Source organism: Bufo gargarizans, unplaced genomic scaffold (assembly GCF_014858855.1).
Source record: "Bufo gargarizans isolate SCDJY-AF-19 unplaced genomic scaffold, ASM1485885v1 original_scaffold_1062_pilon, whole genome shotgun sequence".
Taxonomy (NCBI): Eukaryota; Metazoa; Chordata; class Amphibia; order Anura; family Bufonidae; genus Bufo; species Bufo gargarizans.
The window spans coordinates 98,453-115,465 of NW_025334220.1; the positions used below are offsets into that span (position 1 = coordinate 98,453).

The 17,013-nt window shown below is 48.7% G+C and overlaps 2 protein-coding genes across 2 annotated transcripts in view; both read left to right on the top strand.

Annotated features, from left to right (window-relative positions):
• The window catches only part of LOC122922923 (heat shock transcription factor 2 binding protein), an 85,405-nt gene extending 77,014 nt beyond the window's left edge, over positions 1–8,391 (top strand). Inside the window, exon 7 of the mRNA XM_044273692.1 lies at positions 7,690–8,391. Coding sequence (XP_044129627.1) covers positions 7,690–7,892 — 203 coding nt within the window. The 3' untranslated portion in view covers positions 7,893–8,391. The remainder of the gene's footprint in view (positions 1–7,689) is intronic.
• Positions 8,392–12,438: 4,047 nt separating this feature from the next.
• LOC122922924 lies at positions 12,439–16,682 on the top strand. Its single transcript, XM_044273693.1, has 2 exons — positions 12,439–12,712; positions 15,578–16,682. Exons 1-2 carry the CDS (start codon positions 12,567–12,569, stop codon positions 16,539–16,541), a joined length of 1,110 nt encoding a protein of 369 aa, XP_044129628.1. The 5' UTR covers positions 12,439–12,566; the 3' UTR covers positions 16,542–16,682.
• Positions 16,683–17,013: the final 331 nt, after the last annotated feature.

The window sequence follows — 17,013 nt, forward strand, 5'->3', positions numbered from 1 at the left end:
AGCAGACGGGGGATGACAGGTAATGGAGCAGGCGGGTGATGACAGGTAATGGAGCAGACGGGTGATGACAGGTAATGGAGCAGACGGGTGATGACAGGTAATGGAGCAGACGGGTGATGACAGGTAATGGAGCAGACGGGGGATGATAGGTAATGGAGCAGATGGGGGATGACAGGTAATGGAGCAGACGGGGGATGACAGGTAATGGAGCAGACGGGGGATTACAGGTAATGGAGCAGACGGGTGATGACAGGTAATGGAGCAGACGGGGGATTACAGGTAATGGAGCAGACGGGGGATGACAGGTAATGGAGCAGACGGGCGATGACAGGTAATGGAGCAGACGGGTGATGACAGGTAATGAGCAGACGGGTGATGACAGGTAATGGAGCAGACGGGGGATTACAGGTAATGGAGCAGACGGGGGATTACAGGTAATGGAGCAGACGGGGGATTACAGGTAATGGAGCAGACGGGTGATGACAGGTAATGAGCAGACGGGTGATAACCAGGCCCCCCCCCATTATGTGCCAGTAATAACAGGGCCCCCCATTATGTGCCAGTAATAACAGGGCCCCCCCCCATTATGTGCCAGTAATAACCAAGCCCCCCCCCCCCAATCATGTGCCAGTAATAACCGGGCCCCCCTTATTATGTGCCAGTAATAACCGGGCCCCCCTTATTATGTGCCAGTAATAACCGCCCCCCCCCCCATTATGTGCCAGTAATAACCTGGCCCCCCCATTATGTGCCAGTAATAACAGCCCCCCAATCATGTGCCAGTAATAGGGCCCCCCCATTATGTGCCATTAAAAAAAAACGAAGTATTGTATATAGTAAAAAAAAAATAATAACAGTTATACTTACCTCTTTGGAGCGATGCGTGGCAGGCCTCTTCCGGCCTGTGTCCCGACTCCAGCGCTGTACGCCGCCTACGCCGCCCTCTTATAGGCTGCCGGCCTAGTAGTGCCGGCAGCCTATCAGAGGATCAGGAATGGGACACACCTCCCTGCCCTGCTCCTTCGCAGCCTTCTGTTTGTATTGCTGTCCTGAGGACGGCGATACAAACAGTCAGATCACTATGGAGATGAGCGCTTCGCTTCCACAATGGTCGCGCTCATCTCAGTGCCTGCCCCGCCACCGCACACACTGCCGCTGGGGGGGATTTGACCAAACCTGTTTCCCCCGCATTATTTCCTGGGGGGGATCCGTCCCCCTCACTTCCTACCCCCATGCTGACATATTCCACAGCCCTGTACAGACATTCTCATCACTTATATCACTGACATATTCCACAGCGCTGTACAGACATTCTCATCTCTTATATATCACTGACATATTCTGCAGTACAGTAACAGAAAAATTAGTATTGGAATCGCACTCACCAGAGCTTGAGGTCATCCGGTATGCAGCAGCCTACCTGGAGTCCAAGATTCATCAGGGCTCCTTCATGAACAGTCCAAAGAAAGAAGATGGAGGCAGCATGACCGGTAAAACATCCCTTTATTAGGGGAACCGCCAAGTGAACAGCGTGCAGGGGTTGTGATGTTTCGGCTGCTTCACAGCCTTTATCAAACACAAAATGCCATTAACAAGTGCCTGTTTAAATATCTTAAAACACACCCACTCATAAGAGAGTGGCCAATGATAGTGTGACTAAGGTGCTGAGGTCATCACAGATGCGTCCTCAGGTGCTCCTACTACATGTGTCAAACAATCATACATATTAGATCCTTATCGCCCACATACCTGACAGGCACACATGTGCCTCGGCGTTCACAAGCGCCAGGCGCGCATGACAGGAAAGAGAGGGTCACGTCACTGCCTGTTTCCTTAGGATCAGCTGCTCGCAGTGCGGCTCCGCCCACCCGATCTCACGTCATCCTATCTCCCCCGTCGTGCGCGCCGTTGTCAGGGACGCCTCCGGGCTGGTCCGCCCCTACCCCACAAGACGGGTGCGATAACTCCACCCCACCGCATCCGCAGTATTCACGATCCAAACCTAGATCGGATTAGGCTGCAATGCTGTTCTGCATTCCCTTCACAGCTTAAGGCAACGATGGGGGACGTCCACAAAGGAGGCGGTGTCATCACGTCATCAGCCGAAACCCGGCCCTGATGACATCACAGTCCCGCCTCTCCAGTGTCCGATCCACCCCGCATTGCCGAAGCTGCAACCTCGGTCTAGCCCCATCCTTTGCTGCGGTGCGTGAAGGGAGAAATCCACACTCATCTAGGGGTCACGGATTGGACCCAAGCCTTAGTTCTATGGCATGCCGTACTCCATGTGGGCTAGGAAAAAGTGAGAAACGTGCCTTAATAAAAAACAAACTACAGTTAAAAACATTACACAGAGAACCAGTTCAAAGGTCACTCAGGCTCATTACACATTCGTTATCGGAAAATCTATGTTCATCCCATAAGGTTGGAGGGCTCTCATTTCAAAAATCCACCTAAGTTCTTTCTTCTGTAGAATCCGATCCTTGTCCCCCCCACGTCTCAGAGGGCCAACCGAATCAATGATTCTGAATCGGAGTTGGTTGACCGAGTGCCCACGCTCCAGGAAATGTTTTGCCACCGGCTTGTCAATCTGGGCCCTACGGATGTTACTCTTGTGGGAATTGATGCGTTCCCTGGCTTCCATAGTGGTCTCCCCAATGTAGATGAGGCCACATGGGCACGTGATCATGTATATCACGTCCCGTGACCTGCATGTGAAAAAGTTTTTGATCTTATAAGGCTTGCCGCTATAGGGATGGGCAAAGGTATCACCCTTCAGCATATTGCCACAGTTACAACACCCAAGGCAGGGAAAACATCCCAACGGGGGAAGAGCAATTTGGGATAAGGGTGGAGGAGATGGGGAAGAAATTCCTTGAGAGGGGGTACCCACGACGGTTGGTAGAGAAGATCTCACAAAAAGTGGGGGAGGTTGACCGGGAGTCCACGTTCCAGGGAAAGAAGAAGGAGAGGGATTCTAAACGGATTCCGTTTGTCTCGACATATGGATCCAAAAGTGGTGATATAGCGCGTATTATACGCAAAGAATGGCACATTTTACAAAAAGGTTTGCCCATGGTAGAGGAATTTGTGGGTTTCCCCATGATGGCATACAAGAGAGGGACCAACCTGCGTGACAGATTGGTGAAGACCGAGGTTGGGGAGCCGCATGGGGATGGGCAAAGGTATCTGGCACCAAGGAAGTTGGGATGTTTTCCCTGCCTTGGGTGTTGTAACTGTGGCAATATGCTGAAGGGTGATACCTTTGCCCATCCCTATAGCGGCAAGCCTTATAAGATCAAAAACTTTTTCACATGCAGGTCACGGGACGTGATATACATGATCACGTGCCCATGTGGCCTCATCTACATTGGGGAGACCACTATGGAAGCCAGGGAACGCATCAATTCCCACAAGAGTAACATCCGTAGGGCCCAGATTGACAAGCCGGTGGCAAAACATTTCCTGGAGCGTGGGCACTCGGTCAACCAACTCCGATTCAGAATCATTGATTCGGTTGGCCCTCTGAGACGTGGGGGGGACAAGGATCGGATTCTACAGAAGAAAGAACTTAGGTGGATTTTTGAAATGAGAGCCCTCCAACCTTATGGGATGAACATAGATTTTCCGATAACGAATGTGTAATGAGCCTGAGTGACCTTTGAACTGGTTCTCTGTGTAATGTTTTTAACTGTAGTTTGTTTTTTATTAAGGCACGTTTCTCACTTTTTCCTAGCCCACATGGAGTACGGCATGCCATAGAACTAAGGCTTGGGTCCAATCCGTGACCCCTAGATGAGTGTGGATTTCTCCCTTCACGCACCGCAGCAAAGGATGGGGCTAGACCGAGGTTGCAGCTTCGGCAATGCGGGGTGGATCGGACACTGGAGAGGCGGGACTGTGATGTCATCAGGGCCGGGTTTCGGCTGATGACGTGATGACACCGCCTCCTTTGTGGACGTCCCCCATCGTTGCCTTAAGCTGTGAAGGGAATGCAGAACAGCATTGCAGCCTAATCCGATCTAGGTTTGGATCGTGAATACTGCGGATGCGGTGGGGTGGAGTTATCGCACCCGTCTTGTGGGGTAGGGGCGGACCAGCCCGGAGGCGTCCCTGACAACGGCGCGCACGACGGGGGAGATAGGATGACGTGAGATCGGGTGGGCGGAGCCGCACTGCGAGCAGCTGATCCTAAGGAAACAGGCAGTGACGTGACCCTCTCTTTCCTGTCATGCGCGCCTGGCGCTTGTGAACGCCGAGGCACATGTGTGCCTGTCAGGTATGTGGGCGATAAGGATCTAATATGTATGATTGTTTGACACATGTAGTAGGAGCACCTGAGGACGCATCTGTGATGACCTCAGCACCTTAGTCACACTATCATTGGCCACTCTCTTATGAGTGGGTGTGTTTTAAGATATTTAAACAGGCACTTGTTAATGGCATTTTGTGTTTGATAAAGGCTGTGAAGCAGCCGAAACGTCACAACCCCTGCACGCTGTTCACTTGGCGGTTCCCCTAATAAAGGGATGTTTTACCGGTCATGCTGCCTCCATCTTCTTTCTTTGGAATATTCTGCAGTACAGACATTCTCATCACTTATATATCACTGACATATTCCACAGCACTGTACAGACATTCTCATCCCTTATATATCACTGACATATTCCACAGCGCTGTACAGACATTCTCACTACATATATCACTGACATATTCCACAGCACTGTACAGACATTCTCATCCCTTATATATCACTGACATATTCCACAGAGCTGTACAGACATTCTCATCACTGATATATCACTGACATATTCCACAGCGCTGTACAGACTTTCCCATCACTATATATCACTGACATATTCCACAGCGCTGTACAGACATTCTCATCCCTTATATATCACTGACATATTCCACAGCTCTGTACAGACATTCTCATCACTTATATATCACTGACATATTCCACAGCGCTGTACAGACATTCTCATCACTTACAGATATTCTCATCACATACCGTACTGTATATCACTTACATAGTACACAGCGCTGTACAGACATTCTCATCACATATATATCACTGACATATTCTACAGCGCTGTATAGACATTCTCATCCCTTATATATCACTGACATATTCCACAGCGCTGTACAGACATTCTCATCACTATATATCACTGACATATTCCACAGCGCTGTACAGACATTCTCATCACTTACAGATATTCTCATCACATACCGTACTGTATATCACTTACATAGTACACAGCGCTGTACAGACATTCTCATCACATATATATCACTGACATATTCCACAGCGCTGTACAGACATTCTCACTACATATATCGCTGGCATATTCCACAATGCTGTACAGACATTCTCATCACTTATATATCACTGACATATTCTGCAGTAATGTACAGACATTCTCATCACTTACAGATATTCTCATCACATACCGTACTGTATATAACTGACATATTACACAGCGCTTTACAGACATCATCACTCGCTTTCCCCAGTGGAGCTCAGTTTGTGGGAGGAACCCACACGCAAACAGAGGGAGAACATAGAAACTCAGTGAATTTGTTATCCTTGATCAGATTGGAACACAGGATCCCAGTGCTGCAAGGTGCCAGTGCTAGCCAGTGAGTCACTATGCTGTCCACCAGTGCTAACCACTGACGCTCATGTCTCCACACTGCCCACCGGTGCTGATCACTGAGCCACCGGTCTCCCCTACAGTGTTAACCACTGAGCTGCTTAGAATTCTATCCTCCTCTGTGTGGAATAACAGGAGAGGAGCATTCTGCTGGCAGGTCGTCTTGGGGAGTCCTCTGTAGCTTCCTTTTATGTTTCAGGGTGTTCTCTTGCACTTGTATAAATCTTCTCCCCTCAGGCAGTTTTCTTGTAGGCTGCAGCTGATTCTCCTTCCCCCACAGTCTTCAGGATTCATCCCACCACAAACCTCCCAGAGTGGGATTTAGAGAGACCGCCACAAAATAAAACATTAGACAGAGACGTCAGCAGATTCCCACTGCGCAGTCGGCCGCACAAGTCTGACATCTATGACTTGTAGCAGAAAGAGAGCATATTCCCTGTAAAGTGAAACGTTCTACACATGTCCCTTCAGCCTCACAGAGCATGGAAGAGTAGTCAGTGAGTGGCCGTGATGTGGGCACCCCTACAGGAGTCATAGATACTTCGATTATTGCTAAAACTTTACTACAAGGAGACCCAAATCAAGAACCTCTAACAATAACATATCCTTACAGGTCTTGGCCCATCTTGCACTTTGGTGGCATATCACTAGGATAAGCCACCAATGTCTGATAGGTGCAGGTCCCAGAGGTGAGACCTGCACCTATCTCTAGAACAGGGCCCACAAAATGAAGGAGAGCAGACTGCACATGTGCAGTGTGCTCTCCATTTCTTTATATGGGACTTCCAAAAAAAGCAGAGTGAGTGCACTAGGCTATTTCCACAGGGCACAAGCACGGCCACCCCTCCATTTACCTCCCTATAATGTCCTGTACAGAGGAAGCAGAATCTACTTTCTCTCTGTAGCTTATAGGGAGACATTATTGCAGCTAATTGTAAGTGCTATATCTCACCCCAAGTGCTTTATTCACATCTATACTGCCCAGTACCTCTGTATTATGTCCCATATAGAGCTTCTGAGTGAGAAATAGGGAGCAGAATATACTCTCTCCATATGTAGTCAATGGGGATATGTTATTACAGCTAATAGTGCTATATGTTATCTCAAGTGCTTTATTCACATCTATACTGCACAGTACCTCTGTATTATGTCCCATATAGAGCTTCTGAGTGAGAAATAGGGAGCAGAATATACTCTCTCCATATGTAGTCAATGGGGATATGTTATTACAGCTAATAGTGCTATATGTTATCTCAAGTGCTTTATTCACATCTATACTGCACAGTACCTCTCTAGAATGTCCAATATGGTGCTTCTATTTGAGAGTTAGGGAGCAGGATCTCCTATCTCCATATGTAGTGTATGGGGAGACATTATTACAGCTAATAGTGCTATATCTCATCTCAAGTGCTTTATTCAAGTATGCTCAACAGAGGTTCTAGTGCCAACTAACGATAAGTCTAACTTCTCCATGACACAAGGTCCATGCACCTCTGTATATCCTGATGTCATCACAGGGTACCAGGATAACCCTGCACATAACAAGCCTCCTTCTGAGACTATAGTGCTCATGATTCCATTGAACATAAACAGGAGGGTATCTTCCCAACCCACTATCCCCTTCCAGACCCGATTCCTCCCAAAGGATGACCACCACCATTGCTCATCAAACCCCATAAATCCAATATCTGGGATATCTTTTTTGCATATTCCATGTCGCACATAACATCCCCGTTCTACGAGGTGCTTTGACTTTTTTTTGCCTTTGAGCCTGAAGAAGGGCTTCCTCCCTACTAGTTACAAGTGCTGCGTCACAGGCATCTTACTGTATATCTGACATGGAATACAATATGCAGAAAGAACTGCAATTAGAGGGGCCGACTCTTTCTTATTGAGTTAGTGAACCCCTGTGGAGTGTCTTCTGCTCCATGGGATGCCTGTCTTCCCAGATCCGTTACTTCTGTGCTCCTTACATTATAGACAGAGTAGGTCTGACGTGTTCGGTTGGGAATGACCTGTCTCTTCCTCCTAGATCCTGACAATGAAGTCTGTCTCCACACCCTGCGTCTCATCCAGTCCTTGGTTCTTGAGCCGGATGTTCTGCACATGTTATGGGAAGAAGTCCAGCAATGCCTGCCCCGCGTCACGGAGCTGTCCCATACAGCCAACTCAGAACTGCGGAAGATGGCGTCAGAGTTACTGGAGGAGCTGAAGGGCCCAATGGTGGAGGGTTAATCTGCCTGTGATGTCCTCTTCTCACTCCTCATGTCACAAACAAACGATATCATTGTAAGGTTGTGATAAACATGGCATGGAATATCTTTTTAGCTGTTATGTCGTACAACATGCTGTGATGTCACTAGTCGATGATATCAGATTTCTCTGCTGGGATTTCACTACCAGATGCTGTAATGTTCCTTGGATATGATGTCACTTTATGTAACATTCTGTACCTGTGATGTCATTACCAGATATTGTCACATTCCTGCACTGTGATGGCACATTCCTAGGCGGTGATGTCACTGTCTGATTTTATGTTGCAGATGTTTCCATGTTCTTTAGTTTACATGATATACCATTTATTGACTGTGATGCCACCACCTAAGGAGGTCACATTTCTCCGCTGGGATGATGATGACGCCATGTTCCTTGGTTCTGATGTCACTACCAGATGTTGTCTTGTTCCACAGTTATGATGTCAGATTCCACAGTTATGATGTCACAAGTGCACGTTGCAGGTTCCTCAGAGAGACGTTCCTGTTTTCTCTATGTGACATCTCTTTTCTTTATTGCTGTTTTACTTTTGAATATTAAATTATTACTTTCATTCTGTTGTGTTTCTTACATTTGAGGAGGACGGGGAATTTTTGCAGCACAACCAAGAACACATTAATAGGATAGACTCTGCTGTACCTCCCAAACTACAGACCGCCTCATGCCTCCCAAACTACAGACCGCCTCATGCCTCCCAAACTACAGACCACCTCATGCCTCCCAAACTACAGACCGTCTCATGCCTCCCAAACTACAGACCACCTCATGCCTCCCAAACTACAGACCGTCTCGTGCCTCCCAAACTACAGACCGTCTCGTGCCTCCCAAACTACAGACCGTCTCATGCCTCCCAAACTACAGACCGTCTCATGCCTCCCAAACTACAGACCGTCTCATGCCTCCCAAACTACAGACCGTCTCATGCCTCCCAAACTACAGGCCGTCTCATGCCTCCCAAACTACAGACCGTCTCATGCCTCCCAAACTACAGACCACCTCATGCCTCCCAAACTACAGACCGTCTCGTGCCTCCCAAACTACAGACCGTCTCGTGCCTCCCAAACTACAGACCGTCTCATGCCTCCCAAACTACAGACCGTCTCATGCCTCCCAAACTACAGACCGTCTCATGCCTCCCAAACTACAGACCGTCTCATGCCTCCCAAACTACAGGCCGTCTCATGCCTCCCAAACTACAGACCGTCTCATGCCTCCCAAACTACAGACCGTCTCATGCCTCCCAAACTACAGACCGTCTCATGCCTCCCAAACTACAGACCGTCTCATGCCTCCCAAACTACAGACCGTCTCATGCCTCCCAAACTACAGACCGTCTCATGCCTCCCAAACTACAGACCGTCTCATGCCTCCCAAACTACAGGCCGTCTCATGCCTCCCAAACTATGGCTCACACCGTGCCTCCCAAACTATGGCTCACACCGTGCCTCCCAAACTACGGATCACACCGTGCCTCCCAAACTACAGACCGTCTCATGCCTCCCAAACTACAGACCGTCTCATGCCTCCCAAACTACAGACCGCCTCGTGCCTCCCAAACTACAGACCGTCTCGTGCCTCCCAAACTACAGACCGTCTCGTGCCTCCCAAACTACAGACCGTCTCGTGCCTCCCAAACTACAGACCGTCTCGTGCCTCTTAAACTACAGACCGTCTCGTGCCTCCCAAACTACAGACCGTCTCGTGCCTCCCAAACTACAGACCGTCTCGTGCCTCCCAAACTACAGACCGTCTCGTGCCTCCCAAACTACAGACCGTCTCGTGCCTCCCAAACTACAGACCGTCTCATGCCTCCCAAACTACAGACCGTCTCATGCCTCCCAAACTACAGACCGTCTCATGCCTCCCAAACTACAGACCGTCTCATGCCTCCCAAACTACAGGCCGTCTCATGCCTCCCAAACTACAGGCCGTCTCATGCCTCCCAAACTACAGGCCGTCTCATGCCTCCCAAACTACAGACCGTCTCATGCCTCCCAAACTACAGACCGTCTCATGCCTCCCAAACTACAGGCCGTCTCATGCCTCCCAAACTACAGACCGTCTCATGCCTCCCAAACTACAGACCGTCTCATGCCTCCCAAACTACAGACCGTCTCATGCCTCCCAAACTACAGACCGTCTCATGCCTCCCAAACTACAGACCGTCTCATGCCTCCCAAACTACAGACCGTCTCATGCCTCCCAAACTACAGACCGTCTCGTGCCTCCCAAACTACAGACCGTCTCGTGCCTCCCAAACTACAGACCGTCTCATGCCTCCCAAACTACAGACCGTCTCATGCCTTCCAAACTACAGACCGTCTTATGCCTCCCAAACTACAGACCGTCTCATGCCTCCCAAACTACAGACCGTCTCATGCCTCCCAAACTACAGACCGTCTCGTGCCTCCCAAACTACAGACCGTCTCATGCCTCCCAAACTACAGACCGTCTTATGCCTCCCAAACTACAGGCCGTCTCATGCCTCCCAAACTACAGACCGTCTCATGCCTCCCAAACTACAGACCGTCTCATGCCTCCCAAACTATGGCTCACACCGTGCCTCCCAAACTATGGCTCACACCGTGCCTCCCAAACTATGGCTCACACCGTGCCTCCCAAACTATGGCTCACACCGTGCCTCCCAAACTACGGATCACACCGTGCCTCCCAAACTACAGACCGTCTCATGCCTCCCAAACTATGGCTCACACCGTGCCTCCCAAACTATGGCTCACACCGTGCCTCCCAAACTATGGCTCACACCGTGCCTCCCAAACTATGGCTCACACCGTGCCTCCCAAACTACGGATCACACCGTGCCTCCCAAACTACAGATCACACCGTGCCTCCCAAACTACGGCTCGTACCATATGTCCTAAACTACACAGATCGTACCATGACTCCCAAACTAGGGATCGTACCATATGTCCAAAACTACAGGTCGCACCACGATTCTTAAAATTTGGGTCGTACCATGACTCCCAAACTAGGGATCGTACCATGACTCCCAAACTACGGATCGTACCATGTGTTCAAAACTACAGATTGTACCATAACTCCAAAACTACAGATCAAAACATGACTCCTAAACTACGGATCATATCATACCCCTCAAACTATGCCTCGTACTATGATTCCCAAAGTAAGAATCATGCCATGACTCCCAAATTACCGATGGTATCATAAATCTAAAACGACAGATCTTACCATTCCTCCCAAACTATGGATCGTACCATTACTTCCAATATATATATATATCCTCCATGTGGATGTATAGACCCTGTATATAGAGGCTCCCTGTATATATATATATATCCTCCATGTGGATGTATAGACCCTGTATATAGAGGCTCCCTGTATATATATATATATCCTCCATGTGGATGTATAGACCCTGTATATAGAGGCTCCCTGTATATATATATATATCCTCCATGTGGATGTATAGACCCTGTATATAGAGGCTCCTTGTATATATATATCCTTCATGTGGATTTACAGACCCTGTATATAGAGGCTCCCTGTATATATATATAACCTTCATGTGGATGTATAGACCCTGTATATAGAGGCTCCCTGTATATATATATCCTCCATGTGGATGTATAGACCCTGTATATAGAGGCTCCCTGTATATATATATATATATATATATATATCCTCCATGTGGATGTATAGACCCTGTATATAGAGGCTCCCTGTATATATATATCCTTCATGTGGATTTACAGACCCTGTATATAGAGGCTCCCTGTATATATATATAACCTTCATGTGGATGTATAGACCCTGTATATAGAGGCTCCCTGTATATATATATATCCTCCATGTGGATGTATAGACCCTGTATATAGAGGCTCCCTGTATATATATTTCCCTTACGTCCTAACCAGCAGCACATGTGGGGTTTATCCGCCCCAGTGAAACTGGTAGGACAGACGGAATGTTTAATGAAGTAAAGTAAATCAGATGAATCCGCGCCCCCATTACCTCACTATAAGAGGCCACACCCCCCATACATCAGTGTGTTTTTTTCTGTCCTTGGGACTGCAGGACAGACGGGGCAGCCATTTGGCTGCCATGCTCTTAGATTTCATGCTAACCTTGTGTTTCTCTTTCAGGGTTGCAGCTTATCTGATGGAAGCTGGTGCTGCCGGCTGTTTGGAGGCTCGGAGCTCCTGCATTCAGCTTCCTGTTTGGCTTACACACATTGTGTTCCAGCGCCCTCTGGTGGTTTGTTGCTGAACAACAATGATTAAAGTTTGTTCAAACCTGGCGTCTGACGTCAGTTTGGGCGCCAAATTTGAATATATAAAGCCTCCAGTCCTTCCAGGCTGTGCTGTTGCAGCCTTGGGTTGGTTACTGAGGCAGACTACTTTAGTCACCAGCTTTCCTGTGTCTGGTAGGTTTGCTGCTTCCTTGGTTAGCTAATGAATAGACATTGTTCATTCATTTTTAACTCTTTCTCTGCAGATAATGTCCTCTGCCGGTGATGGTTGTGACACCCCTCTAGCGGACTCCTATGAATTTAATAGGTGTCCCTCTTGCCGTCCTCCTCCTCCTCTGCCTCCTGATACGGAGCCTACCATACGGGACGTAGTAGTCTGGGTAAAGGACTTTGTGGAGTCCTCAATGAACACCCTAAGGGATTCCGTGTCATCCAGAAGACCCAGTGTCCGATCTCCTCTGAGACCCACTCCTATGCAGGAGGAAGTCTACCATACCGTGGACGAAGTCCATTCCTCTGAGTCTAGCGGGGAGGAAGAAGAGGCTGGAAGGTACGCCTTTCCTGTAGAGAAGACCCAGAGGTTACTTAGATCCATCCGGTCGGGGGACCAGGATGTTGATCCCGGGGAAGCTTCAGAGTCCACCTCTAGGGGGCCAAGGGCCTTCAAAGTGGACGAGACTCTGTCTCGATTAATGAAGCTAGAATGGAAACATCCTGAGAAGGCACCGGTCATCTCAAAGCGCTTCAAGTCCATGTTCCCGATTGTGACTTCCTAATTTGACCAGTGGGGCACTGTGCCCAAAGTTGATTTGGCAATTGCAAAATTGTCTAAGAGGACTCTTGTCCCGGCTGATGACGGCTCCAACTTACAGGACCCGATGGACAGGCGGGTAGAATGCACCTTGAGAAGGTCTTACTCCACTGCTGCTGCTGCTGCATCTGTGGCCATATCCTCTACGGAGGTAGCCGTCTTCCTCCAAAGACGCCTCCGACAGGTGCAGTCGGATATCGACTCTGGCATATCCCGTGATGACATCCTGGCGCAGTTTAAGTCCATTCTACGTGCCGTGGAATTTCTGTGTGACTCTGGCCCACAACAGTTAAAATTAGCCTCTAAAGCTATGGCCCTCTCTGCAGCGGGTAGGAGGCCACTATGGCTAAAACCTTGGGTGGCAGATAATGCCTCCAAGTATAATTTATGCAGCCTCCCTTACGAGCCAGGAAGGCTTTTTGGGACTGAACTGGACCGCATTATGGAGGGTCTTGCCGATAAAAAGGGCAAATGCCTTCCTCAAACCCCTAAGGGTAGGGGTAGGCAGGGTAGAGGGTCCAGATCCTTTCAGGGCCAATCCAGGCCTCAGCGAGGCCGTGGGTCCAGGAGGGGAGGATCATATCGTTCCGGTGGGAACAAAAACAATAAAGCCGACCAGTGACGGCCCTCCCCTTCCGTCAGATCCAGTCATAAATTTGACTCCTATTCTTTCAGACCTCCCAGTCGGAGGCCGTTTAACTTTTTTTCTAAATACCTGGACAGAGTTTGTTCCAGATCCCTGGGTCCTGAATATAATAAGGACAGGGTACAGGATAGAATTTTTATCTGTTCCCCCAGAAAAATTTGTTTTGACAAGATTACTTCCACGCGCGAAGCAAACGGTGTTGGAGGAGTCTATACTGGAATACAGGCGGAAAGGGGCCTTGGAGGAGGTTCCTCCAGAAGAGATTGGATCCGGCGTCTATTCGCCAGTTTTCCTTGTTCCCAAAGCCACAGGAGGTTGGCGCATGATCATAGATCTCCGCTACCTCAACCGATTCATAAAGAAAAGGCGGTTCCGGATGGAAACCATCAAATCGGTAATCAGCATCCTGAGCCCAGGGGACCTGATGGTCACACTGGATCTAAGGGATGCCTATCTCCACATCCCTGTGTGCCAGGCCCACAGGAAGTATCTACGAGTGGCAGTAAGTCTCAGAGGGACGGTGAAACATTTTCAGTTTGCCGCACTTCCCTTCGGCATCACAACCGCGCCCTACATCTTCACCAAAGTGGTGATAGCTGTAGTAGCTCCCCTCAGATTGAGAGGCCTGGAGATCATTCCATATCTGGACGATTGGCTTCTAAAAGCCCACTCGGTAGAGACGCTTCATCTTCATCTTCTGCAGGCTCAGTCCTTCCTCCAGCGCTTGGGCTGGATTATCAATTGGCAGAAGTCAGAGATTTCTCCCTCCACTACCAGGAGGTTTCTGGGGTTCATAATAGATTCTGCCAACATGACGCTCTACCTTTCTCCGGAAAGGAAGTTACGCATTTCCAAGACTGCAGATCAACTCATGGTTCCCCGCCGGGTAACTATCAGAGTATTGATGAGGATGTTAGGCCTAATGTCAGCAGCCGTGGATGCGGTTCCTTGGGCCTTGTGGCATATTCGCCCTCTTCAAGCGGAAGTTCTGAGTCTATGGGATCGAACTCCCAGAGGGCTAGAGACAAAGTGCTCCCTGTCATCTCAAGCTCGCCGCTCACTGAAGTGGTGGAAACAGGTCAAAGATGGGAGGTCCTTGATCCAACCTTGTTGGATCCTGTTGACGACAGATGCATCCCTTCTAGGCTGGGGTGCCCATCTAGAGGAACTTCAAGTTCAAGGATCCTGGAGCCCTCAAGAGCGTTTGATGTCATCCAATCTGAGAGAACTCAGAGCAATCCGGATGGCTCTCTTTCATTTTTTCCCCCTTATCAGAAACAAGGCTGTAAGGGTTCGCTCAGACAATTCTACTGCGGTATCTTACATCAACAAACAGGGAGGCACCAGGTCTCAGAGTCTACTCTCAGAAGTAGGTCTAATTCTGTCTTGGGCAGAGCAGAATCTTTCCCACCTTTCAGCAGTCCACATTCGGGGGTCCCTGAATGTGGTTGCAGACCAGCTCAGCAGAGGAGTCCCAGCTCTGGGAGAAATGTCTCTGAATCAGGAGATCTTTCATCAGATCACTCTCCGGTGGGGTCGCCCGGACATAGATCTCATGGCGACAAGATTCAATGCCAAAGTGGAAACGTTCTGTTCCCTGTATCGGGAGGACAATCCCTTGGCAGTAGATGCTCTGTCAATTCCATGGGAGTTCAGGCTGGCCTACATCTTTCCTCCCATCGCCATGATACCCAGGGTATTGATGAAGATTCGGCAGGACCAAGCCTCAGTAATAGCCGTGATTCCATTCTGGCCCAGGAGGTCTTGGTTTACCCTGCTCATGCAGATGAGCCGAGGGCAATATTGGAAGCTTCCCCCAATGCAGAACCTGGTGTCCCGGGGCACTCAGCTCTGCCTGGATCCATCCAGACTCAATCTGACAGCCTGGAGATTGATGAGTCCCTTCTAGAGCCGGAAGGGCTATCAGCAGCGGTCTTAAGAACGATGTCTCATTCCAGAGCTCCTGCGACTGTCAAGGCCTACGCCAGGGTAAAGCGCATTTTTCTTCTATGGTGTGCATCTCATCAAGTACCATCTCAGGATCCTCCAGTATCAGCTATTCTTCAGTTCATGCAGGATGGACTAGATAAGGGCCTCAGCCCTTCTACACTCAAGGTACAGATCTCTGCTCTGTCAGCCGCCTTTGGCAGATCTTTACATCAAGACCCTCTGATTAAGAGGTTCCTTAAAGGAGCCGTACGTCTTAAGCCTAGCATTTCAAGACCTATACCGCAGTGGGATCTCTCAGTGGTGCTTAAAGGGTTGAGTGGTCCTCCCTTTGAACCCTTGGAAGAAGTGGACTTTAAGTTTTTATCCTGGAAGGTAACCTTTTTGTTGGCCGTAACTTCGGCCAAACGCATTTCAGAGCTTCAGGCTTTTTCGGCATATGAGCCATACACTTTATTTTTACCGGACAGAGTCCTTTTACGTTTTTTACCCACCTTTTTGCCTAAGGTGCCCTCTGTGCACAACATTAATCAAGTTGTGTCTTTGCCTGTGTTATGTTCCTCTTCTTCCTCTGCAGAAGAAACTTCCCTCCATACTCTGGATGTGGCCAGATGTTTGAGAATCTACATTGAGAGATCCCGGGAGTTCAGAAGGTCAGAGAATCTTCTTATCCTGTTCTTTGGCAGGAATAAAGGGAAGAAGGCCTCTAAGCCTACTCTAAGTAGATGGATCAGAGAGGCCATCAGAGAATCTTTCGCTTCCCAGAATAGACCTCCTCCTGCCTTTGTCACTGCTCACTCCACCCGAGCAGTCTCTACTAGTTGGGCCGAAAGGTCTCTTATTCCTCTGGAACAGATCTGTTCCGCGGCCTCCTGGAGCTCACATTCTACCTTTGTGAGCCATTATAGACTCAACCTCAGGGGATCAGAAGACACTGCCTTTGGGCGGTCTGTTTTGAATTCCATTCAGCATTGAAGTCCCTACCCTTTAGGCTAACTTCTTGCTAAGTCCCCACATGTGCTGCTGGTTAGGACGTAAGGGAAGCGTTAATTTCTTAACGTTAATTTGTTTTCCCTTAGTCCTAACAGCAGCACACAAATATCCCTCCCTTTGTTTTTTGAGAGTTTCTTGTTATGACACACTGATGTATGGGGGGTTTGGCCTCTTATAGTGAGGTAATGGGGGCGTGGATTTATTTGATTACTTTACTTCATTAAACATTCCGTCTGTCCTACCAGTTTCACTGGGGCGGATAAACCCCACATGTGCTGCTGTTAGGACTAAGGGAAAACAAATTAACGTTAAGAAATTAACGCATATCCTCCATGTGGATGTATAGACCCTGTATATAGAGGCTCCCTGTATATATATATATCCTTCATGTGTATCTATAGACCCTGTATATAGAGGCTCCATGTATATATATATATATATATAACCTTCATGT

Excerpts from the sequence above, each read along its gene's own strand:
- LOC122922924 (XM_044273693.1), top strand. The coding sequence starts at position 12,567 with ATGAACACCCTAAGGGATTCCGTGTCATCCAGAAGACCCAGTGTCCGA. Across the intron at positions 12,713-15,577 it reads GAGGAAGAAGAGGCTGGAAG|AGCTCCTGCGACTGTCAAGG; the intron begins GTACGCCTTTCC and ends GTCTCATTCCAG.